The following is a 24437-nucleotide window of genomic DNA, read 5'->3' on the forward strand; positions in this document are numbered from 1 at the left end:
ATGCAACTTAGTAAATGCAGCTTTGACGATATCGTTGTGAAAGAGCGGACCTTGGTACCCGCTGGAGAAGGGGCAGTTGTCAGACAATGTAGCCATGAAATGGTCCGTGCATATCCTTCCGAAAGCATAACATGCGACTTCATGTCAACGTCCCCGTTCGTCGCACTGTCATCCGGCACTTGAATGGCGCAAATACATAATAAAGTGAATGTTGTGACCCTCTACCCTTGGCCACCAGTAAAATGATAGCTTCTCCGTGGAAGAGTTCCGGGAGGCAATTCAGAATTCGATTGCTCAGTCCTTTCGTCCCATGTACCTCGCGAGAGGTTCGAGTGATGCATAGCGGGATTCGCGTAGGGTGCTGCATCGTTCACTGACTCCGCAGTGTAGCCGTACCTCGAATCGTAGCCTCGAGGCGGAGAGTAGTTCATTTGCAGTGGCTGCGACAGGTCCACATGCTGAGGCCCCGGTCGGCTTGTGGCGCTGTTATGCGGCTGAGGTGGAGGCGCAAACGAGGACGTTGCTGGCATCTGGCTTGCGCTATATTCTTGCTGGATGGTTGTCAACCGGGCAAGGAGAACAGCAGACTCGCGCTCAAAAGTCTCTTGCAGGGCACCTATTCCCCATCGCTGTTTTGGCCACTCAAGGATTTGCGACATATTGCCGAGAAAAAGGAGCGCGCCGTTGCAATTTGCTAGAGGTGACGTTGCGTTGACAGAAGATCCGTTAGTCTGTCTACCACGTACTAGGAGATTAATTCCCGCCCACATGATGCTTTGGAACTGCCTGGAAACGTAGCGAGCCCGGCAAAAGTCTGCGTAGCACAAGCATGTCCTCAATTCTGCGTTCTGAACCATGCTCCGTAACTGCTCGGAGAATTGTATCGCACATTGGAAGAACAATAACTTGTGCGCGTCCCTGATGCTAGTGACGGGTACAACCTGATTCGGCGATACCGCAAGAGCTTGTGTGTAGAGATATTCCAGATAGAAGGCTTGGAGACGCTTCTGAGAGAAGTGAGGCGGCAAAGTCGAATGCCATGCTCGTATATCATCGAGCGTTGACGAAGCATAGGCGCCGGCGTCATTCAGGGTCCATTTCTCACGAGCTGAAAATGTAGTACGCTGGTAGAAAGCTGACTGAACCCGTCGAATATCGAAAAGAAAGAGCGAAGGGCGAACTGACCTGAGGAAGAGTTGTGTTGGCGACCTTGCCTCTTGGTCAGTTGCAAGGGTCGGCAGCAATACGTTGGGAGCCGAATCGTCTGTGAAGGAGAATGCTAATCCGAGAGACATACTGATGAGCCTGTCCAGAGCGTAAGTGCAGTAGAATATTCTTCGTCTCAGATCCAATACTTGCTTGGGGAGTTTGGTCTCTGCTGCAGGCTCACAGTGTAGACCGAGGTCAACCACCAACCGCGCTGCCATCCCTACCAAATACCAACTGTCAAAGTGCTCCGGATCAACGAGGCTGTACTGTACCAAGAGTAAGAGCGCTTGAATGCCAGCGATGGACCCCGGATGAATGACGTGCTCTATCACATTCATCGCGAGACTGAGGTTGTAGACCGCAGCATTGTAATGCTCGTCTCCTTTATTCCGACAAAGCGACGCTGACGATATAGCCAGAATCAGGCGGAAAGACCAGATATCAAAAGACGACACTCCGCCCGTGGGAGGCTCCTGGTAAATCCTGGAGACCGAGGCCAAGAAGTCTGTCTCTGAAAGAAACGGCAGCAAGACGTGTACGTTCTCAAAGTAATCGTCAATGAGACTCGATATGCTGTATCTGGGAGGCAGCGCGGTGTCGGTGAACACCGGCAAGTCCTTTTGGAGTGAGATAGCTTTCAACATTTTTGCAAACGACATGGTAGAAGAAAATCCTTGGAAATCTCGCGAAGTGGCGTTTACCGTGAGGAAACCAAAGTCGCTAACCAGCTCGTCGACACTACCTGCTTCCTTTCGTCGGATGCTGCTGACAGCCCTTCTTTGTAACGCAGGCCGGCCATGAGCTAGCATGATGAGGGAATCTCTTCTAGAGATGAACCCTTCCATTTTGTTGTCATCGATCTTGCGCTGTAGCCGCTGGACGGCGGTCTCTAATGCGGCAACATAACTCCGTTCTTTGCCTCTTGCAAAGTCATCGTTTGCGCTTGAGCACTCCCTAGGCTTGCCTGCCCTTTCGCACGCACTACACGCAGGTAGCTTGCCATCGCATTTGACCTTGTTACTGCGGCAACGGGAACATGCTGCTACTGGACGAGATACTTTTAAGGACGGGTGAAGAAGTGCTTCGATGCTCTCTTTTGCCATTGCCAGTTGTTGAGGCGCTACTAGCGAAGTCCTTGCATCCAGAGCAGCTAACGACACCAGAAGCGCACGAGCATTCAAGCCTCCAAACCAGATCAAGCTTCGATAGCTCTCAGACGGACCCTAATAGCATTGTGATTCAGACGTGGAGTTGATGTCTGACCGAGCACACTCTCCAGCAGAACAGTTAGGCTTGGGGCCGCCAAGGCTAATCAATACATCCACGGTATTCGGCTCAATCCAGATCATGTATGTGATATGCAAACAGTATTGAGATGATGCTTATAAAAAATTGTGTCGTGGACCGGTAACTTCTCACCAGATGTCCAAGACACGCAAGCAGTACGTTGAGGACGGGCAACTGCAGTCCGCGACAGTGATAGGGAGCAGGCACCGATTCGGACCCACCATATTAGCGGCGCTTGCTTCCCATGGAGCTTTACCAGGCTTGGAAAGGTCCTTGCCTCAGAGCCTCAGAGTCTCTAACGCGTGCCAACAGTGCACCAAGTTGGATGTCGACGAGCCTCACTGCGTCAATCTTGTTGTTTCATGTTGCTGAACGCAACATGCGATTATTGCTTCTTATGCATGAGCAGCTACCTGCACAAGCACGTCTGAATCCTGTCGGAAATGTGCCTGTGACTTCCGGCACTGGGTCTAGGAGTGGTTGTTGCATGACCAGCCGCGGCCGTGACTGCCTCAGCAAAGCCGCAGCGTAATTCAACTGATAGCATGGACCAACCGTTCTCGAATCGTCAATCCTTGAAGTTGGCCTGCATTCCATTTCACATATCCGCACAGGTTCTATCATATGGCTGACCATGAAGTAATGGCTTCAGAAGCGATGAAGACGTCCCCTACCAATAAGCCCCAAGGACATAGCATCAATGCTTGTGTGCGGTGTCGCCAACGCAAGACCAAGTGCGATCCGACCCTACCGGCCTGCGAACCGTGCACACGCTCTGGGTCCCAATGCGAGTACTATGATTCAACCAAGAACAAGATTATACCCAGGGCGTACATTACCTCACTTCAGGACACTGTAAGAAGGTTACAGGCCGAGCTTAAATCGCTCGAGCAAGAGGAAGATTACGAGCCTGACCATGAGTCGATGGCACGGGCCCCCGGTCTTGTCAAGTTCACCGAGAACGACGAATCACGTTTCCTCGGCCCCTCAAGCGGTATAGCCGTGACTCGCTTTGTTATGGACTTTGCTAGGCGAAACGCTAGCCGCAGGACAATTCGCGACGTTGTGACAGATCAAGCTGCTCAGCAGATCAAGCAAACTAATACTGCTGAAAGCATCAAGCCGACCTCGAAAGTATATCCTCTTATCAGTTCTGTCGCGGCTCCGAATTTGCCCAACCGAGGTCTGATGGAACAGCTACTCAACATATACATGGTCAAAGCACAGTACATGTTACCTCTGTTACACGAGCCAACCTTTCGCCATTCCGTCGACCTCGTATATGACGGTTCCATAGACGCCACTCTCAACTTCCAGGTTCGAATGGTAATAGCCATCAGCATGCAAAAGTTGGACACGCAATATGCTGGTCTGGCAGATAGCTATTATCTTGCGGCGTTGCCATATCTCTCCGAATCGATACAACGGAAAGATCTCTCGACCTTGCAATCCATGGCTCTCATGGCACAATACAGTCTGCTAACACCAACCCGGACTGCGGCATACTGGGTGGTCGGTCTGGCCGCGAAGCTGTGTCAGGAACTTGGCATCTGTGATGAAGGAGCTATCGCCAAGCCACCACTCGGGACGAGACCCAGCTTCCTGGAGGTTGACATGCGGCGTCGGCTCTTCTGGATCATTACTTCTATGGAGTACGGGTTGTCCCACAGCTTGGGCAGACCGAGCGCATTCGGGGTTGGAGTAGACAATATCAATGTTGGCTTCTTCCAGCTATGTGATGATAAGTTCATCACGCCCGATGGTCTGTTGCCGGGACATCATCCCGTCATGAAGAAATGCATTGCAGTGCACTTTTTCAAAATGCGGCTGCTACAAGCTGAGATTCGTCGGACACTGTATCTGAGGAAGCGTGAAAGCCCGTTAACGGACCGCGATCCATGGTTTCAGAGAATGCGCTCCAGTATCGAAATCTGGACTAGAGATACTCCGAAGAACGACGAAGGCAGTGGTTTGAGCCCTGCGTGGTTTGAAGGTCGAAAGAACACCATGATCGTATTCATGTACAGGCCTTCGCCGCAGATACCGAATCCTTCTCCTAGTGCCGCAGAGTTGTGTTATCAGGCTGCTGCATTCAATATCGACCTACAGAAAAAGCAGGTCGAGAATCAGCTGATCGACATCACTTGGATCTTCACACAAGCTATCTTCATGGCGTTGAACACAATTCTCTGGTCTATATCCTATGCAGAAATCCGAAGTCAACATCCCGTCGACGAAGTCCAACATCACATCTCGAATTGCCTCGCAGCAATCAACATGTGTGCTGATCGGTGGCCTGGTGTGAGATCTGCGCACCAGCTCTACGGTAACCTTATTTCCGCTTGTCTCAAGGCTTACGATACACAGATAGCGACCAGCCCAGTAGCGTCAGGCTCAGCAATGGGTGCTTCTCACACTAAGACCAACTCATCAACCTCACAAACGGCACAAAGTCCTGTTAGCACCTCGGCCACGTCGTTTCAGGGGCCACAGTCTCCGCAGTCATACAGCTCTTACCCTTCGATGCATTCTTCTGAGCAGGCTTCCGTCGCGTATGAGCAGATGCAGGGAGCCACGCACGAAGCAGAGCCAGGCACATTTGTAACCCAATCGCAAACATACAAGCTCTATCCGGCCACTTCACCAACAGACTTGACTCGACCGAGGTCGTACGTCCCTTCCAAGTTTACTGCGCCAACCGACATAGGATATCCAGCAACTACTCAGCAGCTTCCATCATGGGAGTCCATGGCTTCTGCTTCATTCATTCCTGGCACTGCGGCATATAACGATCTGACGTTCGACGAAGCGCCGTGGTTGGCATCTTTTGGTGCAGACTTCCATCCAATGGGCTCCGCAAACGAAGCCGTGCCTCATCAAATGCGGTCTCTTGACGAGAAGCAACAGCTCGATTTGTTGGCTTCGCTAGAGCAGAGTCGTCTTCCAGATATGTCCAGTTTGGTCAACGATGCTAATACCTTCTATCTGCCTTGAACTACGATGGACTGACGTTGTACATAAGTTGTGGTACTAGTGAGATATCAAATGCGGTCTCAAACAAGAGTCCGTTATGAACAAGCTGCAAGAGTTTCCTGGAACTGAGGAATCTTCACCCGATCAGAGAAAATGCTGGCAAAAGGTCATGCTTAAAACGACTTTTTCCTAGTCTCACCGGTTGATCAGGCAGACCTCGAAGTGCAGAACTCTGGCAGCGTCCCGAACGAGCATCTCGTACCGTCAATGTACATTTGTGTTATGCGAATCGACAGTCAGGGCGACGTTCGTTCATTCTAGCAGCAGATGATCGGGCGTAAGCTAATACCATCCTTCAACTACGATTGGATGAGGGTTATGGGCTAACGGTCTGCCTGACGATCACTGTGGTATCGAAACTCGAAGACTTTCGTCTTAAGGCTGAAGTGCTGCCAATCAAAGCTGGCAAGCTAACTAGTTCGTTCTTCGAGGACCTATCATCGCTGTGTATTCAAGCCCCGCACGCTCCTAGCTTATCACTCGGCTCCGAGTCGCATGGGTTCTCAGCTCTGCAACGGCCCTCGAAAACCTCGCTTTTGCCCATAAACCTTCTTACGTTGCGACTACGACATCGAATGCTGTGCATTTTCACAGGAGCGCCTGTGTCAGGTTTTCTATTTGCCCGATGAGGCAGATCGCTTGACTGCAGGCTGTACTGCAGGTTATGGATAGTTCCCGCAGCGACCTGAAACCTTGGGGTACCCTGTATTTCTTACCATAGCCTCTCCCACGCATCTATGAGGTTGTCACCAATCCATTTAGTCCTCTGACTGGCGTGGGTGCTGATGCCTACTCAAGTCCTAGTGCTTGAGTCGTGAGCACGATGCCATCACATCTCCCAAGTCCCTTGCAAAGCATTCGCTACTCCGACACGAGTTCCCGTGCAGCAATTAAGGACATAGCCACAGCAGCCTCGAGAACGTGGCGAGTTATGCACGGGTTCAGCTTGGTGCCTTGTCAAGGTGTCCAGATCTCGAGCTTCTAGAAGACGAGGTCAGTCCTCCGTCCAAAAATATTCATTTCGCTGGTCGATGTTATGGTATAGAAGTGATCTCTGCCCCAATGTTTGCGTCGATGTCTGGACTATCACATCACATTCGTTGTCTTGTATCAGTGTTCTTGCCTTTTCCTTTCATGACTTCCAATCCTTTGAGCCATTTGGTTTGCTACTTCCTTCGCACTATTCGAACACGAGCAGCGCAGATATCGAGCTGCATATCCTTGCTTGGCGAGCGTCAACAACATCGACTATGGCTTTCCCATCGAACCACGACAAGCGGCAGGCGAGACATGAACCAACGAGCCAACGAGTCTACCGGTACAGCCCTGTCTCTGCTTCACCTATTGGTCAGGAATGCTTAAATTTTGTCGGCATTGAGGATTCTGGTACTTCTGAAAGAGATGTTCTGCATTACCACGATGCAAGGGTGTGCCACGAAGGGATCTGTTCCATGGGCATCGAGCGCGAGATCATGCGCCACCCTGACTCGATGGCTTGCTTCGACGCTATCTCATTGTGTTTGCGGCTGCCCATGGTTCTTCTACAATCCATATCAGCACTGCGCGAGACAGGACCTTGGCACGACGAACTTGAAAGCATCTATGGACCATTGTTTGCAACACCGCCAACAGAGCTTTTTGACATGGTTCTTGCGCTTCGCAGATTTCCTCAATTCGAGCCTGCAAGACTCATAGAGCAGCTTCAATTGCGTAAACGCGGCGCAAGCGCAGCACGGAAACCTGAAGCCGGCAGGACAGCTCCTGATGGCCAGGCATACGAATGCCCCTCCGAAAATTGCAAGAAGCAATTCAAGAAATCTGGTCATGCGCAGAATCATGTCGATAAACATCATCCGGAGTATCTGAAGTTGCACCCTGATTACCAACCATCACGGTTCATTGTTGAGAGCCTTCGCTCAGCGTCAGGCTCGCCTGAGCTTCAACGTGCCCCGGAAAGACAACCAGTCCAAATGGGTACTCAACCTGCAGCGCGACCTGTCCCCAAAGACTCGACAAGCCCGCTGAGCTCGCTTTTGGACCCCATCGAACAACGTTCCTTGCTCTCACCGAGGTCTTTCGGATTGAGCTCCATGGGCGAATGGGAAGAAGAGCCACAACTTAGCCGGTCCCGCAGTCACAGTCGGCCTTCTCCACGACAACCTGTCACTCCTCAAGGGCTTGAAACTGAAGTGGCAGGCACTGATAGGCACACTGCGGTGAAGCACCTTGCACCACATTTCGGGTTCCTGCAGACAAAGAGAGGCAGGCACTCGTATTCGTCGATTGAATCGATGGCTGCTGAGTATATTGGGGGTGAACCAGCAACAACAACGACCACAGGGCCCCAGCGACGTCATTCGAAGCGAGTTTCCACGCACTACCCCCACTGATAGCATCGTGGAAGCCGACCAGTGGCATGATGAGAGCAGTGACTAGTTCCTACCACGTTCAATCGCCAAATATATCTCATATTAGGGGCATGGTTATCGCATGATAGCACTTATGGGGCGCTTCAGTGATCTGCAAGATGTCCTGTGGCGGGACCAGGGACTTGATAGACATTAGAAAGCATCTGCGCGAGACGCAAAACAGAAGGGGGCATGGTGGACATAGATATTGTACGAACAAAGCATACAATACTCAAAAGATAGATCTTATGTAGTAGTGTAATCTTACATACCCGCGTCGAGCGCCGAGGTCGCACGGTCCAACGCTGAGGAATCCGGGACACGAGGATGCTACCCAATCCTTCTCTTTCTCACTCCTCTCTCTTTCCCGTCCCTTCGTGTCTTGCTTCGTCTGATACTTGCAAATGAACAACTCGAATCATGAGCAAGAACACCCGAGGCATGACTTGTGGGTTCCTCCACAGGGAGCCTGCTCCGCGTGGCTATCGAGAAGCCGCGCGGAAGCTAAGAAAGTGTTTTGGGTGTTGGAGACAACAACCAACACCAATGGTTTGTTGGCGACGCCTACGTGTGCAGTACATCCCTGCTTCTCTGCTTGTGCAGACTCTTGGTCGATTTGCTAGCCTATCCCCAAGGAAACAAGACAACTGACACCGAGACAATCATAACATTTAGCGTCAAAATTGTAGATACTCGTACGCGACTCTGATCGATTTCGGGACAGAACTATCTCGATACCTATTCTCACAAAACAGCGAACCCGCACCCAGCGAGACACGATATCAGAAGTCAAGCACGTGTCACCCCGAGTGCACAATCCCTGGCAGTGACGATCGCTTGCAGAACAGCCGCTTTCTGGTTCGAAAGCTATGCTGAAAGCTTGCGCCTGCTAACGCGCTATCACATCTCCGACCGATAACAGACGCAAGGCTCCACGCAGCCAGGAGAGGTGACGAGCATGGTATGGCAGCGAACATCTTCCGTCAAATTGGAGACCTCCCCCATGGACCAGACAAGGTCGCGCAATTTCTCGGACGTAGAGAAACGGCGCATTCCGGCAGAGAACGACTACGACTACGAGTCCGAAGATGAAGACCCAGAGTCCGCAACGACATCACGATCGGTATCTTCTCAGCATGCGCCCATGCTGAATCGCGCTTACTCCCACAGAGATCGGACGGGATCCCTCGTACGGCTGCGGCCGTCAGTGATGCGCTATGCCTGCCTCGGGGTGGCAGGAATATTACTGCTGTTCATCTTGAGCCTGGTAAGATTCAGCCAACAGTCCCAGAAAGAAGTACAACAAGCAATAATACAAGATAAGCAATCGCCGAAACCTCCTGTGTGGGAGGATTTTCCGTTCCTAGAGAGATATTATGGGGGTGTAAGAGCTCTGATACCGAGAAAAGACAACAAGCCCGAGTATCCCTTAGATGGAGATGAGGTTCCAGTGCGCATTGAGCCTGCGCAGCCCGACCCGGAGGTCAATACCGAGACCGAACCTGAGACCGATGCGACAGAGGCTGAAGACAAGCTACCTGCGAAGCGCGATGTGGAAGGAGCGGCTGCTGTGCCAGATAGTGTAGTGTTTGATCCATATCCGAACTACAAGAGTGAGGAGTACATAGCAGAATATGGTGAAAAGGTGGACTGTTTTCTGGATGATAAAAATACTGTACAAATACCACGTGTACGAATATACGAAGCGGTGCCGCAGGGGTTCCCAGATAATGTGATGGGCTCGGCTGAGCTGCTGGGCATGCGACATGATATTTGCTACGACCGATTTGGACGATTGGGTCCATATGGACTCGGATATAGTCTTAATAAGGGCGGGAGTGGCGCCCAGCAGGAAGGCGAAAGAGAGGGTGCCGATCTGGTGTGGAAAGATCATCCCGAGGTCGACTTCAGGAATGTGAAATGGGCCGACGTGCAGCAAAGGTGCAACGAGGCCAATGCGCATAGATTCAAAGAGCAGCCTGAGGCCAGGACGCAACGATTCCAGACAATGCAGACGGGCGCGCATGTCCCGCGAGCAGAGGATGCAAACGCTGCGCCTGCGGACAATGCGCATGCGGAACCGAAAGCTGGAAAGTCGAAGATACCGAGGACTGCCGTGGTTATTCGTACTTGGTGGGACTATCAATACACCCCAGAGGACCTCATCTACCTGCGGTCGCTGATCTCGGAGCTGAATGTGCTCAGCGGTGGTAAGTACACAGTGCATTTCTTGATCCATCTGAAGGACGACAATGCGCAGATCTGGTCCGATGATGAAGTCTACGAGAGAGTCCTACATGACTCGCTACCCGAAGAATTCAGAGGAATGGGAACACTCTGGACTGAACGCCAGATGTTCCTCGTCTACGGCGGCCTTGAAGAGACCTGGATGCGCGGCCTGCCCGTTCATGGTGTCTATCGCAGCACGTTCATGCCAATGCAGTACTTCGCCTACCAGCATCCAGAATATGACTTCTTCTGGCACTGGGAGATGGACGTCCGAAGCACGAACCACTGGTATCACTTCTTCGAGTCCGTCAGCAACTGGGCACGAAAGCAACCACGGAAGTACCTCTGGGAACGGAACGCTCGTTTCTATGTTCCGGCCGAGCATGGAACCTGGGACGACTTCTCACACATGGTCCGCATTCAGACTGACCAAGGCACAAACAGCGCCAACAACGTCTGGTCTGGCCTTCGTGCTGGTGGTCGAGAGCCTGGCACACCTGATCACAAAATGTCTGGAGACAGAGCCGTTTGGGGGCCCGAGCGCCCGCTCGACGATGATGTCGTTATGAGCGATTTGGACGGCGAGCCACCAACATCCTTTGATAAGGACAAGTACACATGGGGCGTTAATGAGGATGCAGATCTGATCTCGTTCAATCCATTCTTCGACCCAGATGGCACGAGTTGGCTTCTAGCAGATGACACCACAGGATACAACATCACACGTGGTCGACCGCCAAGGCGAACCGTGATCATCACTGCTTCTCGATTGTCGAGAAAGCTATTGATGGCCATGCACCGTGAGCTTTCCCACAACAGGCACACCATGTTTTCCGAGATGTGGCCTGCGACTTGCGCTTTGCACCATGGTCTCAAAGCTGTCTACGCACCACATCCGGTGTACATTGACAGGCGCTGGCCCACATCTTACCTTGAGAAGACTTTCAATGGTGGACGAAACGGAGCGTCGGGTGGTGCAAGGACGAGCGTTTTTGGAGACAGGGAGCACAACTTTAGAGGTACGACATGGTACTACAATGCGGGCTTTCCAGAAGTCCTTTGGCATAGGTGGCTCGGCATGAAGATTCATAACGATGGAGGGGAGGTGTTTGAGATGGAGGGGGAGGGCAGAATGTGCCTGCCGGGGATGATGTTGCATCCTATCAAGAGGGTGGAGTTAGTGCAAGAAGGGAAGAAAGCTGATTGATGGGTTGTAAGAAGAGTGGAGCACTTGTTGATATATTTGCACATAGGTACATGCTCAAGGTGTTAGAATATCTGCTATATTGTTGTTCTAGCTGGCACGGTGTTCGTGGCTTAAATACCATCGAGTGCAAAGTGGTTTTAACGAATACTAGTGGCAGAGCATGTACATCGGTTCGTGGGACTTCTGCGTTGCGCTTGCAGATTACGATTGCAGCAACTTCTTACCGACCTTAGAGGCCCAAGTTGTCGGTCGGTCTCAAGTGCTGCATCGGCATATGTCGATGCTGCCGTCGTGAGCTTTGTGATATTTATACAAGTTGTGGAGTCGTGGAGCCGCGATACCGCATCGCGTCTTGCCATGGCTTTTTACCTTTCATCACCGTGACGAAGCCGATCAATTTGTCTCCTCTACTGTACTACATAAACAGTTCTCCAAACAGCTTCAAATCAATCCGAAGCAAGGAGACGTCGATAGTATGTCTCACCACTGACCACTGTATCATACTCGAAAGAATACCCCGCAAGCTCCGCATAACAATCCTCCATGAGCACAAGCGTCCATGCAGGTACTCACCTCGGCCATCAGAAAGCGAAGGATCACCATTGATGTCATCTCGTGACTGCCAGCAAGGTCTACGGCAATGTGCGCTTGGCCTTGGAGCTCAAGGGCTCGTTGCTGAATACAACATGGAAGCTCGATATCATCAAGTTCACATGTTGCAGAGTCGCTGTCACTTATTCTGCGGCGAAGATGCGCGTCTCCTTACTCCTACCACTTCTCCTGACCACCTGGGCCTATGGTCAGTCGACTGATGGTTGCGACATCACTACTCAATACTTGAGTGACCCACCGTATGACAACTACTTCTACTCGGACTGCAACGTTGACGCTCAAGTCGTGATTACAAGCCCGCTCCCTGACAGCAATCTATCTGTCATCGGCCCTCGAGTGATTGTCGCATGGCCTGCTGGTAACAGTGGGATCGCAGCCTACTTTCAACCTCAGGATGGCCCGAATGGCACCCTTGCCATTGAACTTGTCAACTCCACAATAGGGTCGCCTCTAGCGGTGTATACGGATGAAGACAGCGACAATGACTATCCTTATGTTGGCGTACAAGGTGTCTTCTCCTTCAACTCGTCCGCGACCTTGACGATACCTATCCTTGGTAGCGTGAGGACTATTCGAGACTTCGCTGAGGGTTCTTCCACGCTTCAACCCACCATACAAGATGCGATCAATGTTACACAGTATAACGACACAGGCGCGTCTGTTTCTAGGCTGTGGTTGGACAATGTGACAAGCTCATACTTCAACATGGTGCCCTTCGAAAACGAGAATGGTGCTATCGAGCTCGATCTAGAGGGCCGCACGATCAGCTTTGATGCAGGCTTCTACCACTTTGAGGCATATTTCAACTACCCTCAGCTACAGCAATTGACACCACAAGATGTGCTCAATGAGGATTCTCAGGATCTGATCGAGCAACAGCCTTCACAGACAACATCTCTGTCTTTCTTGTCGTACTCGGAAAAGCTAGTAGCTGGAGCATGGAGATTTCTGACCTATTTTGGCAGAGACAGCATGATCACAGCTCTGCTCATGGAATCTGTCTTGGGGACTGGAAATGCTTCTGCTATGGAAGCTGTCATTGGTGCTGTGCTCGAAAGAATCAACAGAACCGGTATGTATACGAGCCCTAGTATGCATCTCGTGATTGACAAATGCTGCAGATGGTTCTGTCTGCCACGAAGAGACACTCGGTGACTACGCGACCTACCTCAATTTGCAGAACAACATCACTGGTGAAGAAGCAACAGCAGCCATCTTCGTGTATCCCATGATCGATACAGATTTCTTCTTGCCAATCTTGATGGATATATACTTCAGTGATCATCCCGATAGGATTGAGCCATTGCTCTCAAGAGAAGCAGGATCGATCGATACAGCGAACGAGAACTTGACATACGCAGATCTAGCGTTGCTGAATGCTCAAAAGGTTGTGAACAACATTGCGCCGTTCATCGACAATCAGACTGTCGAGAACCTTCTGCACTTGAAGGATGGCGAGTCGGTTGGACAATGGCGAGACTCATCCATTGGACTTGCCAATGGCCGCATTCCGTTCGACGTCAATTGTGTCCTCGCTCCAGCAGCTTTGCGAGCCATTTCTCGTCTTGCTGAGACAGGCGGTGTCTATCCGAACACCACTTCGCGGACGTCGGTGTTGACGAATTATACAGGCTGGTCTACAATAGCCATGGAATTTGCAGTGACCTGGGAGGAAAATACATTACCGTTCTTCGAGCTTAATTTGACGGCTGAGGAAGCCTCGAGCCGAGTGAATAGCTTCGTGGAGACAGCAACATTCTACGATGGTCCCAGCAACAACGCTTCTCTTTCAACCTATGCTAATAGCCCAGATGACACAATCACCTTCTACGCCATAGCTCTCAATGGCTCGGATTCTGCCGCCAACGACACAGAAACATATTCTACGCCAATACCGATTCTACACACCGACACGGGCTTCCACCTTTTTCTGCTGAATCTCACCAACACATCCAGTAGCGAATATGCACAAACGTACACTCGCTTCCTCAACAGTACAGCCCACTCTATCCTTCGGGCCTTCCCATCTGGTCTGCTCACGCCTTCCGGACTTGTCGTTGCAAATCCAGCGCTTTCAGACTCAGAAGAGCTGATCTCCAACTTCACGAACTCAGACTATCATGGTACCGTAATTTGGTCCTGGCAACTTGCGCTCATGGCAGAAGGCCTTCACCGTCAGCTCGCGCTCTGCAATGCGTCCTCGGACTTCGTTCCGGCTCACTGCCAGGATGAATATGTTTACAATACTACCCGCGCTGCGTACAACGTGCTTTGGGATAACATTGAGCAGAACGAGGCACAGTTGCAAAGTGAGGTCTGGAGCTGGATATATGATGGCGATTCCGAGAATAATGGTACGAGTAGGGAGGGATTCACGACTACGCCGCTTGGTGCTTTTGGTGGGACGGAGAGTAACGTGAGGCAGTTATGGAGCTTGACGTTCTTGGCTGTGACGAGAGATGAGGAGTATGCGTGACTCGATGGTACATCATATCTTGGGGATCCAAGTCAGGCGTGTAGCAGGACGGCTACGAGTGTCGATTCGGCGAGCTTGGGTCAAGAACGCGAACTGCTACGTGATGAGTTGTGAGTACTACAATGGTATCTCTCGCATCACGTGACTGACATAGTCCACATGCGGCTAGCCAAGATGCATATGCTGCTGCGCGAGCTCGATCATCTTGACCCTCCACGATGTTTCGCAACTTCGCTGGATACCCTACAGAGCACACCGTAAGCTTTCGGACTCGTTCTTAGAAAGCTTTCTGTGTCTCGGTAGTATCATGCATTACGCTTCGCTGTCTCCGAGTCACGGGTGCAGTGCCCTGACGCGAGAGAGGTTCATTGACCATGTCTCTGCTTGGAGACCAAGCTGCTCCCGTCTATCACAACGCCATACGTGGCTGTCTCGCACATCGTTAATTGAGCCACTGACTTGATCAGCAGAATGCGAGACCTAGGCCGAGACACGTTGCGCTGCGAACGGGCATCAACATGAACGAACAAAGAAGGTCCGGAAACGGACATTCTATGATTAGCAACTTGACTGGAAGCTATGACTGTTGGAACGCTCGTCCATAGCGATGGAGTGTACGCCCCTTGCCCGCAGTCTCAGATCCCGAGACATTAGTGTTCAGATATGGCGACCGGAATCACTACTTACATCCACGACTACGATGAGGATTTGGAAGGTGAAGAAGAGTACAATATATTCTCAGCGTGCCTCGAGACTAGCTCGTCCATCGATGCGAAGGAATTGACAGAGGCTATGCGATCTGGCAGGCCGAGCCGAAGGAATATCATCGGTACCCACTGGAAAGACTATCGGAGGTGCATAGGGCGGGCTCTTGATACGAGTAGAGGGATCGAGGCGAGCAAGAGTTCCAGGTTGAGCAGGGTGGTCGAGGCGAGCAGTAAATCGGAAGGAAGTCAGAGGGCAGAAGAGAGCAGAAAGGCAGAAGAGAGTGAAAGAGCGGAAGCGAGCAGACTTGTCGAAGAAAGTATGGCGGCTGCCCATGCTGCACCTACAGAGATCGTCCGGTCATATCGGTTCTGTGACAGTTCTTGGGTGAGGCCACTGGGACTATTGAGGCTATGCCCGGAACGATTCCCATACGAAAGGATAACTGCACCAATCGAGACTGTTACCGTACGTCCTGTGATTGGGAGCGAACCGATAGATGGGACAGTAACTTCTGCGAAGACGGTATATCCGACGATATGGACGACAATTGACCAGCCCAAAACATCCACGAGGACTATCTACCCGACCATCACAAGCACGGTGGAGAAGCCGAAGACTACCACGACGACCCTCCGTCCGACAATAACAAGCACAGTTGAGAAGCCAAAAACCGTTAAGAAGACCATCTACCCGACCACAACGGCCATTGTCGAACGGCCTACGACGTCCACGACGACGATTGCATCGACCATCACGGCCACTGTCGAGGAACCGGTTACAGAGACCGTGACTTCGACTACACATGAGTACGAGACGTCCCTCGTAACTGGGACGAGCAGCCTCACACAGACTATCTACAACTTCATTCCCGCCACTACAACTGTTCCGGTAACCGAGACGTCTACCTCATACAGAACGACCACGTGGACCACAACACAGGTGATCGAGGCAACAGCGACACATACGTCTTACAGCGCGTACGTGACAGGACCAGGACCCTCCGACGGCATATTTGTTTCGCGCTCTGTTGGGGGTGCGTACCGTCCTTCTTGGTGGAACGGTTTTCTTGCCGCAGGGGAGATACTAACACTTTCGTTTGTCTTTTTTCTTATATTGATCTTGATGTTGTATGCTTTAGTACGTTTTTGGGGATGGCTTTTCCAGGAGATCGACACAGGGCTGGGTCGAGGGTCGGATGACACTGGGGAGTCGACTGGCAGTAGAAGGCCGAACGGAAGTGGACCGTCCAGTGGAAGTGGAGGAGCAGGCATGAGCACAAGGCCAGGTAGTAGTGGCGACAACGCGCCTACCAGGACCACTCCGGCTTTCGGTGATTACTTTGTCAGAGATGAACCAAGAGAGGCTGAGCAACCCTACGATGATGTACCTCCTCCAGCAGGATCACCGGCTGGTGACGGTAACGCCGGCAGCAATAACAATGACACAGGCAATGATGATGACAGCGACGACAGCGACGACAGCGACGACAGCGACGACAGCGACGACAGCGACGACAGCGACGACAGCGACGACAGCGACGGCAGCAGTGGCAGGGGTGAAGGCGGGGCAGGCACAATCGCTGTAGAAGCGACTCCCGGTCGCCCCGAGACGAACAGTTTCGTTCCATTCGAGATTCATGACGACCTGTTCCACACAGATTCGGATGAGAATTCTCCTATGGATGATTACTCCCGAATTCCGCAACAGCAGCCCAAGCCTGAGGACCAAACGAGGAAACCAAATGGCATTGCACCAACCAGCAAGCAGAGCGGTCCGAGTCAAGAGCGAAAGGAGGAGGACCAGGAGACCCCGAAAGAGGTTGAACCCATCAATGAGCCGAGTCAGCCAGAGACCCCGCCTACTCGTACAGAAAACGACGCCGTGGATTCTACGCCACTCACGAACCACATACGAACGTGCTGGCTTTATGTACGATCACAGAACCCCATGCTGAACAAAGACAATTTGGGAGCGCTTCTTGAAGAGATGAAGACAGGGTATCACACGGTACCGATGCGCTCGCGGTCTTTTGTAAAGCAGCGCGTGGAAAGCATGGTTCCAGAGGACCTTGAGGAATATCGCTCGCTTCTTACTGAACTTGGCGCCGTTTGGGAGGACCAAGATCCAGTCGAAGAGAGCCATACATCACATTCTCCGCAGGCCGACTTTGTTCAGACACAGCACATGAACCATACGAGCAAAGAAGATGGGCTGCAAGCTATTTCTGGGGAGGTGGCTGGGATGACGGACGCTGACAGCTTGGCACTGTTGATGAAGAAAGGAAACAACCGTCCGCCCCCTGTTGTTACTCAAAGTACCTCCAGCGAACCGGATGCCGGAGGGGAGACCAGATCTCCGATCGCTTTTCATAATACTTCCACTGAGCACGAGGTCGAGGTCAAGGTACAACCAGTACCCTTATTTCTGACCACCCTTCAGAAATCACCTGTGGAAGGAACCAAGCAAGCCCAGGCTCTTTTGCAGGAAACACAGAACAAGCCTAATACTGCGACGGAAAGAGAACCGAAACCTCCTTCTTCTCCAGAATCCTTAAACCATGTGAAATCACTCCCACCACAACCAGATCCCGAAGCTCATGCCATCCTTGCTAGGGATCTGTCCACCGAAGACAAGGCTCAACATCTCTATAACTACCTCTCACGGAAGCTTGAGAAGAAATATGGGCCGCGTCTAGGGGGCGCTATGCGTTCTTCCCAGGAGCGAGAATACCGCAAGCGTATGGATCTTGAACTCAGCTCTCTACAGCCCTTAGATGCCAACCTGAAACAGCAGGTCCTTCTGCTTATCGACAACATCAAGTTAAGTCCTACTACAGGCAATTACGTGAATGTGGAATTGGGTCAGAGGAGGAATTTCTTGCAGGATGGGAAAATGGCACTGGAGATCTGAGTCACTGATCCGGATGATGATAGGCAGCAGCTGGACTTAATTGTCTGTGAGGCACATCTGAACATTGAAGAGTCGGTGATACAAATCTTGAGTCTAGGGGTGATTGAAGTTTCATTGACATTCAATCTCGTGCTGCGTTGAAGCTCGGTCAAGCTGAAGCTCAGCTGAGTTGAAGCCCACGATGAGTTCTCTCTCACATCTCGTCCATCCTATTTGCCTAGCTTGTCTTATGATGCGATATGAAAGGCTGTTCTGTTCCGAGTGAAAAAGTGCCCTATACTTTCGGTCAGTAACCCGGCCATATCGATACCAAGGGAAAATGCAAACTTGCCCTCGCTACTCCCAAATCGCACCTGCTGCAGCATGAACGATATGAACAGAACCACGGCAACGCTTCCGAATTGAATCTTCGTCACTGCCGCCAAGGCCGTGCCTGCCTGAGATGAACAACGAATGATGCAGTCGCTGACTGCGCTCAATTCCCATCTCTACTACTCATCACTACCGCTAGCTCAGCATGCATCAGTAGTGGGATATCTATCAATATGCCACGACCGGTCTTGGATCCCGAACAACAACAACAGGCAAAGGCTCACAGGCAGAACAAGATATCAAAGATCCTCCATACCATCATCGCGTTCATCAACATCGCTTACTGCGTCATCAACCTCACTCTCTTCTTCGCAATCTCAAGGCCTAAATCTCCTTTCGCTCGACGTATCGTCGAATACGGTCGAATCTACGGCCTTGCTAGCCTTTACGGGCTGTTTGGGTTCTTAATTTGCTGGGGTTTTGGCATGCGAGATCGAACGAGCAGAGTTTGGATCTGGTTCGTGGTGCAACTGGTCATCTTCGCTTGTGTGATTGCTACACAAATAGGTCTAGCAGTGCACGGCAGGCCTGCAGCATGGTGATATTGTCAGCAGTCGACCACAAGATTACACAAGCACACCCGTTTACAGGGATAGAAACAAAGAGTGTGAGGCGGTTGCTGATCACGACATTGGCGCTAGTCGCTACCATGATCGGTCAACTTGCCATTGCACCAAGCCTGGCCTATATCGGCAGCTGGCTCACCAAGCTGCTTCAGAAGCCGCCGGGACAGGTACACTCATCCACAAAGTATATTTGGCGAATAACAACCAGCTTGTCGCTCGTCAACAAGCTCGCCAGAGAACTGATGGCATCACAACATTGCAAACTCCCTTGGCCTTAGGAATGCAAGGTAGACTCTTCAGTCAGAGTCGTAACGATGGTTCAATGGCTCTTTGGTGACTGGGATGCGAGTACTTGTGGAACTGCGGTATTCGATCCCGTGAAACGACACCGACATGAGGCTCGGCCTCTCCTTTCGTCGATGGACAAGGTAATAATCAAGAGGAGGACAACACATATCCCCTTCGCAAGCATAGCTGTCAGTGTGAAGGAATATAATGTACGAGGCCTGAGGAACAAGAGAGGGGCTTTAAGTCGGGACTCACATATTGACAACCGAGCAAAGCATGCCTACAGATTCAACAGAGACGGTTGTGGCAGAGTGATACTAAACACGGTGGCTGTAATACCGTTGTCGAACGACACTGCCGCCACCTGCCAAGGTGCGCTCACCAATGTTACCACAAATCGTCTTGCAGCTTTCGCACAGTCGTCAGAAGACACAGAGTTCTCTGCCTCCCACAATCTACGCGGCTGTTGTGGTTGCGAACCGGAGTCACTGAGAATCTTTACTCAGCACAAAGCAACTCAAGGCAGGAAGCTCTTGCACCGCCCAGTCACCGAATACTCTGGCTCAATTAGCGATGTCTCTAGGACAGTCACGACAGTCACGATTGCAACGAACGACAAGCAAGAACGAAAGATTGCAGCTGTCGGTATGCACCAGGGCTTACAGTGGAGTCTCCGCAGTTTCCAGCAGGAGAACCAAAGATGGTTCAACGAAGTCCTTCCAGCCTGCAAGAAGGCAATGCCAATTCCGAGTGGGGTAACATACCAGCTCTTGACCCTATGCAGTCAACGGATAGAGCTACTGAAGGCCAGGGCCAAGTGGATGAGCACTACTTTTCAGCATCTGGCATCCAGTATTGCACTCCTCATGGTCGGGCTTTGAGAGGCGAATTTTGCTTGCCACTGTGTTGACTAGTCCAAGCTGAGCGTTGTTATGGCACACCGGACTCCGGGTCATTGAAGTGGATGAGAAAGCACAAAAGCGGCATAGATCCAGTCAGGATTCAGACGATTCGTATGAAGCACAGGAACGCGTGCTGGTTGCTATGGACCTAACAGTAGCGAAGCATAGGACGATGATGTCAATTGGTGCAAAGTGGTTCTTGATGTAGAGTCGAGATGTAGCATTGTTAGTTGGATTCGTCATCGTTAATGCCACTGGGTAGAGAAGAAAAGCTGTTGATAGTGTGTACAAAAAAGATTTTATTGTTTCCAATGTCCTCTACTACTAATAGGGTGAACCGCATGAGTTGACTGTCGGACACCAGAACGCGACTGCGGCTGGGGTTGTACTGACTAGCCGTGGAAGACATGAAAGTACGGCGAGCGTGCAGCTCCGTAGGCGCAGACCAAGCTTAAGCTCTTGCCTTGACGTAGTTCCATTGATGCTTGGCAGCAAGTCAGTCGCGCTTTCCCAGCCTCCTGATACAGATCAATGGGAAGAGGTCGTCGACCGCACGGCCGCACTGTACATCGTCTCTCCACTCCTTCCAGCGACTCGACGTCGAGATGACTATCGTGTTGCCTCTTCATCGAGCGCTATCGACAAAGTTCGCTGGACGAAGCTTCAACGTTGTCACGCGATTAGGATACAACCCATGGCTTGCACGCGTCGATCATCCTTCCGAGCACAATGATGGCAGATCGTCACTATCACGCAGTCAATTGAGTCGCATATACTCCATCCCTGCCCGTACATACGCCACCACCGCTGCAAGCACCACCACAACTGCTGCAAGAAAGCCAGCAGGGCGTCCCAAGGCTCATACTGGTCGAACACCAGCGAAAAGAACGACCAAAGCTGCTGCGGCTCCTAAGAAACCAGGCCCCAAGACTGCTGCAGGCAAAGCAAGAGTTGGCGCAAAACCCAAAGCAAAGAAGGCTAAAGCGACACCAAAGCCCAAGCCGAAAACCCAGCCAAAGAGAGCAGTCAAGAAGGCCCCAAGCAAGAGTGCGCTGAACAAAGAAAGAATAGCTAAGGATAGGGCTCTGAAGGAGACGGCATTGCTCAACCCGCCAAAGCAACTCCCAGCGCAGCCATGGCAGATTTACCAAATCGAAACACAAAAGAAGACTAACGTCAGCGTCGTCGAAGCTGCCAAAGCTGCTAGCGCAAGTTGGAAGAACCTCACACCTGAGGAGAAAGAGGTATGTTTTGCCGTGATTCACAAATCTCTTGAACTACTTGTCCATGCTAACTACCATCCAGCACCTGAACCACGTATCGCACATCAACAAAGAAAAGAACGAGAAAGCCTACAAGGCATGGCTCGCCCAATTCTCTCCAGAGCGAATTAAACAGGCGAATAATGCCCGACACCAGCTCAAGAGGATGGAGGCCGAGAAGCGGCCTGCTGCTCTAAAGCGACACCCCCTCAAGTATGCCCCCATCAAGAACGACGATAGGCAGGTCAAAGGACCACCGAATGCATACGCCATTTTCCTCAAGGAAAGACACGCGAGTGGTGATTTCTATCGAATGGCTATTGCGGAGAGTGCCCCGCTGATTGGCCGGGAATGGAAGGTATTGAGTGCGCAGGACAAGAAGGTGGGTTGTCGCATGATCCTTGTGGCTGATCGGGACTTATGCTAACAATTTCATACAGAAATACCAGGACGCGCAGCACGCTGAACTGAATCGATACATTGAAGAGTATAGGAGTGTATATGGCAGTGACCCTGTCTCAGTGACGAGGAAGCAGAAGCAGGCGGCCAAAGCTTGAGGTCTCACCTAGTCGAGCGAAGCGTATAACGTCCTCGAGTATGCGGCGGCCCTCGGCGAGCTGCTGAACACTTGTTCTGCAGTAGACCAAGCACCTTCACCACGATGACAGCTGTTCCTCCTCAACCTGTCAACATATAGCCAACAAGAAGCAGCAACGCTTCAATTGCAAGAGAGACCGTACCCAACCTTCCACCAAATCTCTACACGACCCTCAACCACATTTGACCCACACGACTTTTCTTGATGTACATTTACCTGGCCGATGAGTTGGCGAGATAGGCGACTAGCGAAAAGGAAAGGAAAAGGACCGGAATCGACTGTTATTCGTGCTGTGCATGGGATCTGCTGCCTGAATTGTGTATGTATGTAACATTGTTGAGACTTTGCTATGGTCTAGGTCTAGGCATGGATATACCCTTTTGTAGTACAGTTGTTTATTCGGTTGGTGGTGATACAATCAAGTTACACGTCTCGGCTCTCTTTGACTCTTGGGGAGCGCAAGTCGACCAGGTTACGTTTTCTCCATCTACTGTGTAGACCTCGATACGAAATGTTATCACCGGCAAGAATTCAGTCCAGCCGGGTACCGTCAAATCCAGATCTATGGTCATCGCCGCCTGCATCTAATTCAACCTTAACCTAGTCAGCTACCTTATCGTGCCAATCTCGTTGCCACCCTGCACTCGGTGACGGCGATAGAAGAGTGTGGTTTCCACAAAGGAATGTACGTTCATAGATGAGTGTCGATACATATTTCGTGCACATCTGATCTCATGCGATCACGAAGTACAGTAAAACACGGATAATACGATGCCTTGGATCACACGATTTAGTATCGTAAATAGGTTGACATTATAGAAGACCTATAAGAAACTTAGCCGAGATTAGACTTTCCAGGCAGGCTTAGTATAAAACAGCTTAGCTAGGTCTCAGTCTAGGCCTAAATGGAGGTCGACTGCTAAGAAAGGAAGGGAAATATCGCATATTATAGTGGTGACTAACCTGAAGTAGCATTGTATCATAGTATCATCCAGATTATCGCTTTCTACTATACTACCTAATTTCCTTCGCTACGCGGCTGGGTATCGCAAAAAGGTAGGAAATCGCAAAACACCCCCATCGCAATTAACGTGTTTTACTGTAGCCTCTTGGATTCTAGGTATCGGAACATTGGTTCAGTTTCCAATTCGTGAATGCTCATGGCTTGTGGACAACGCTCACCGCCGACCCTTCCCGACCTTCGCTTTGACTTCTGTTGTCTGGCCTGTACTGTACTGTACTGGAACGAGGTCGGTCTTTGACTGAGGTGGTTCGCATGATCAGCACGACGCTTGCAGTGGATTGGCATCAGGTGTTCAGCAGACGTCCTTCCAGGGCTTGGTAATATTTCCGTCAATTCAAGGACTGATATCGAAGACTGATCATGCACTGCTGACTGACGCAGGCATGAGTAGCAACAGCCTACAGCAAGCAGCGTTGTCATCGCCATCGGAACGCGACTATTCACATTCTTCTCCAATGATCAGACACAATCCATTATACATACATACATCTCCTACCCACAAAAAACTATCCCTACTCACTTACCTCCACACCCCCAAATCAAAACCTCTCAAACCCTCTCCTCTCCCCCTTCCCCCCTGGCCAAAAACCCCACCGTCCACCCCCAAAGATCCTCCTGCTTCTCCACAACATAACTATCCCTCGAACTCTCAATCTCCCTCCTCCCTTCAAAATACTTCCCGCTCCTCCCCAACGAACGCACCCTCCTCCCCCGCCAACCGCGCCAGATTGCGCTCGCTCTCCTGCGGGCTGTGTACATTGTCGCAGCGCATGATCACCTTCCAGAGCCAGCTGAGGTGCGGGAGGACGTGGGCGTTGACCCATGACATGAGGGAGCCGGGGGTCACCATGGTGATTCCAATGCAGATCCAGCAGGGGCCCTTAGCGACAGCTGCGAGCTGCTACATGGTCCAGGTGGATTGCGACTCGGCCATGTTCTCCGGATCAAGACCAGTCAAAAAGTTTTTGCGATCGACAATGGGTGCTTTGAGCTCGTTTCATTCCTGTGCACTGGCAGTCCGGTCCGAGGGTCTACATCCTGCTTCGTTCCCAAGCAATCGTGGCTACTCAACCTTTGGCGGGCGGATGGTTTCTTGGTTTTGCTGTTTCGATCAGAAGCTGGCGGACCAGCATGTTTCTCGTTTTCGAAAGCACGAGCGAACGCCGGACAGCTGAGCGATCGATCCGCTTAGGAAGCGGTGTGCTTCTGCTTGTGATTCGTGTCCGGATCGGACTCTTCACCGACCGTTAGCTGGGTACCGACGGGACAGCATCTGAAAAGGGACGACCCTGGTCGCAATGCACGCCTCAAAACTGGTTTCATCTTTCGCGACTTCATCAGCGCTT

At 51.3% G+C, this 24437-nt stretch overlaps 7 protein-coding genes across 7 annotated transcripts; 6 read left to right on the forward strand and 1 right to left on the reverse strand.

The window, feature by feature from the left end:
* Positions 1-221: 221 nt before the first annotated feature.
* On the reverse strand, positions 222-2312 carry PMZ80_001084 (uncharacterized protein; the record flags this gene model as incomplete). The annotated part of the gene is made up of 1 exon (XM_064869532.1): positions 222-2312. One exon carries the CDS (start codon positions 2310-2312, stop codon positions 222-224), a length of 2091 nt encoding a protein of 696 aa, XP_064735029.1.
* An 826-nt stretch (positions 2313-3138) lies between these two features.
* Positions 3139-5490, forward strand: PMZ80_001085 (uncharacterized protein; the record flags this gene model as incomplete). Its single annotated transcript, XM_064869533.1, has 1 exon — positions 3139-5490. One exon carries the CDS (start codon positions 3139-3141, stop codon positions 5488-5490), a length of 2352 nt encoding a protein of 783 aa, XP_064735030.1.
* Positions 5491-8940: 3450 nt separating this feature from the next.
* PMZ80_001086 (uncharacterized protein) lies at positions 8941-11373 on the forward strand (the record flags this gene model as incomplete). The annotated part of the gene is made up of 1 exon (XM_064869534.1): positions 8941-11373. One exon carries the CDS (start codon positions 8941-8943, stop codon positions 11371-11373), a length of 2433 nt encoding a protein of 810 aa, XP_064735031.1.
* Positions 11374-12123: 750 nt separating this feature from the next.
* On the forward strand, positions 12124-14461 carry PMZ80_001087 (uncharacterized protein; the record flags this gene model as incomplete). The annotated part of the gene is made up of 2 exons (XM_064869535.1): positions 12124-13057; positions 13107-14461. 2 exons carry the CDS (start codon positions 12124-12126, stop codon positions 14459-14461), a joined length of 2289 nt encoding a protein of 762 aa, XP_064735032.1.
* A 663-nt stretch (positions 14462-15124) lies between these two features.
* PMZ80_001088 (uncharacterized protein) lies at positions 15125-18079 on the forward strand (the record flags this gene model as incomplete). The annotated part of the gene is made up of 1 exon (XM_064869536.1): positions 15125-18079. The coding sequence occupies one exon, from the start codon at positions 15125-15127 to the stop codon at positions 18077-18079; it is 2955 nt and encodes a 984-aa protein (XP_064735033.1).
* Positions 18080-19331: 1252 nt separating this feature from the next.
* On the forward strand, positions 19332-20186 carry PMZ80_001089 (uncharacterized protein; the record flags this gene model as incomplete). The annotated part of the gene is made up of 1 exon (XM_064869537.1): positions 19332-20186. The coding sequence occupies one exon, from the start codon at positions 19332-19334 to the stop codon at positions 20184-20186; it is 855 nt and encodes a 284-aa protein (XP_064735034.1).
* A 626-nt stretch (positions 20187-20812) lies between these two features.
* On the forward strand, positions 20813-22026 carry PMZ80_001090 (uncharacterized protein; the record flags this gene model as incomplete). The annotated part of the gene is made up of 3 exons (XM_064869538.1): positions 20813-21451; positions 21513-21851; positions 21910-22026. 3 exons carry the CDS (start codon positions 20813-20815, stop codon positions 22024-22026), a joined length of 1095 nt encoding a protein of 364 aa, XP_064735035.1.
* Between the last annotated feature and the right edge of the window lie 2411 nt (positions 22027-24437).

This window comes from Knufia obscura (genome assembly GCF_036327395.1).
Source record: "Knufia obscura strain CCFEE 5817 isolate CBS 148926 chromosome Unknown scaffold_1, whole genome shotgun sequence".
NCBI lineage: Eukaryota > Fungi > Ascomycota > Eurotiomycetes > Chaetothyriales > Trichomeriaceae > Knufia > Knufia obscura.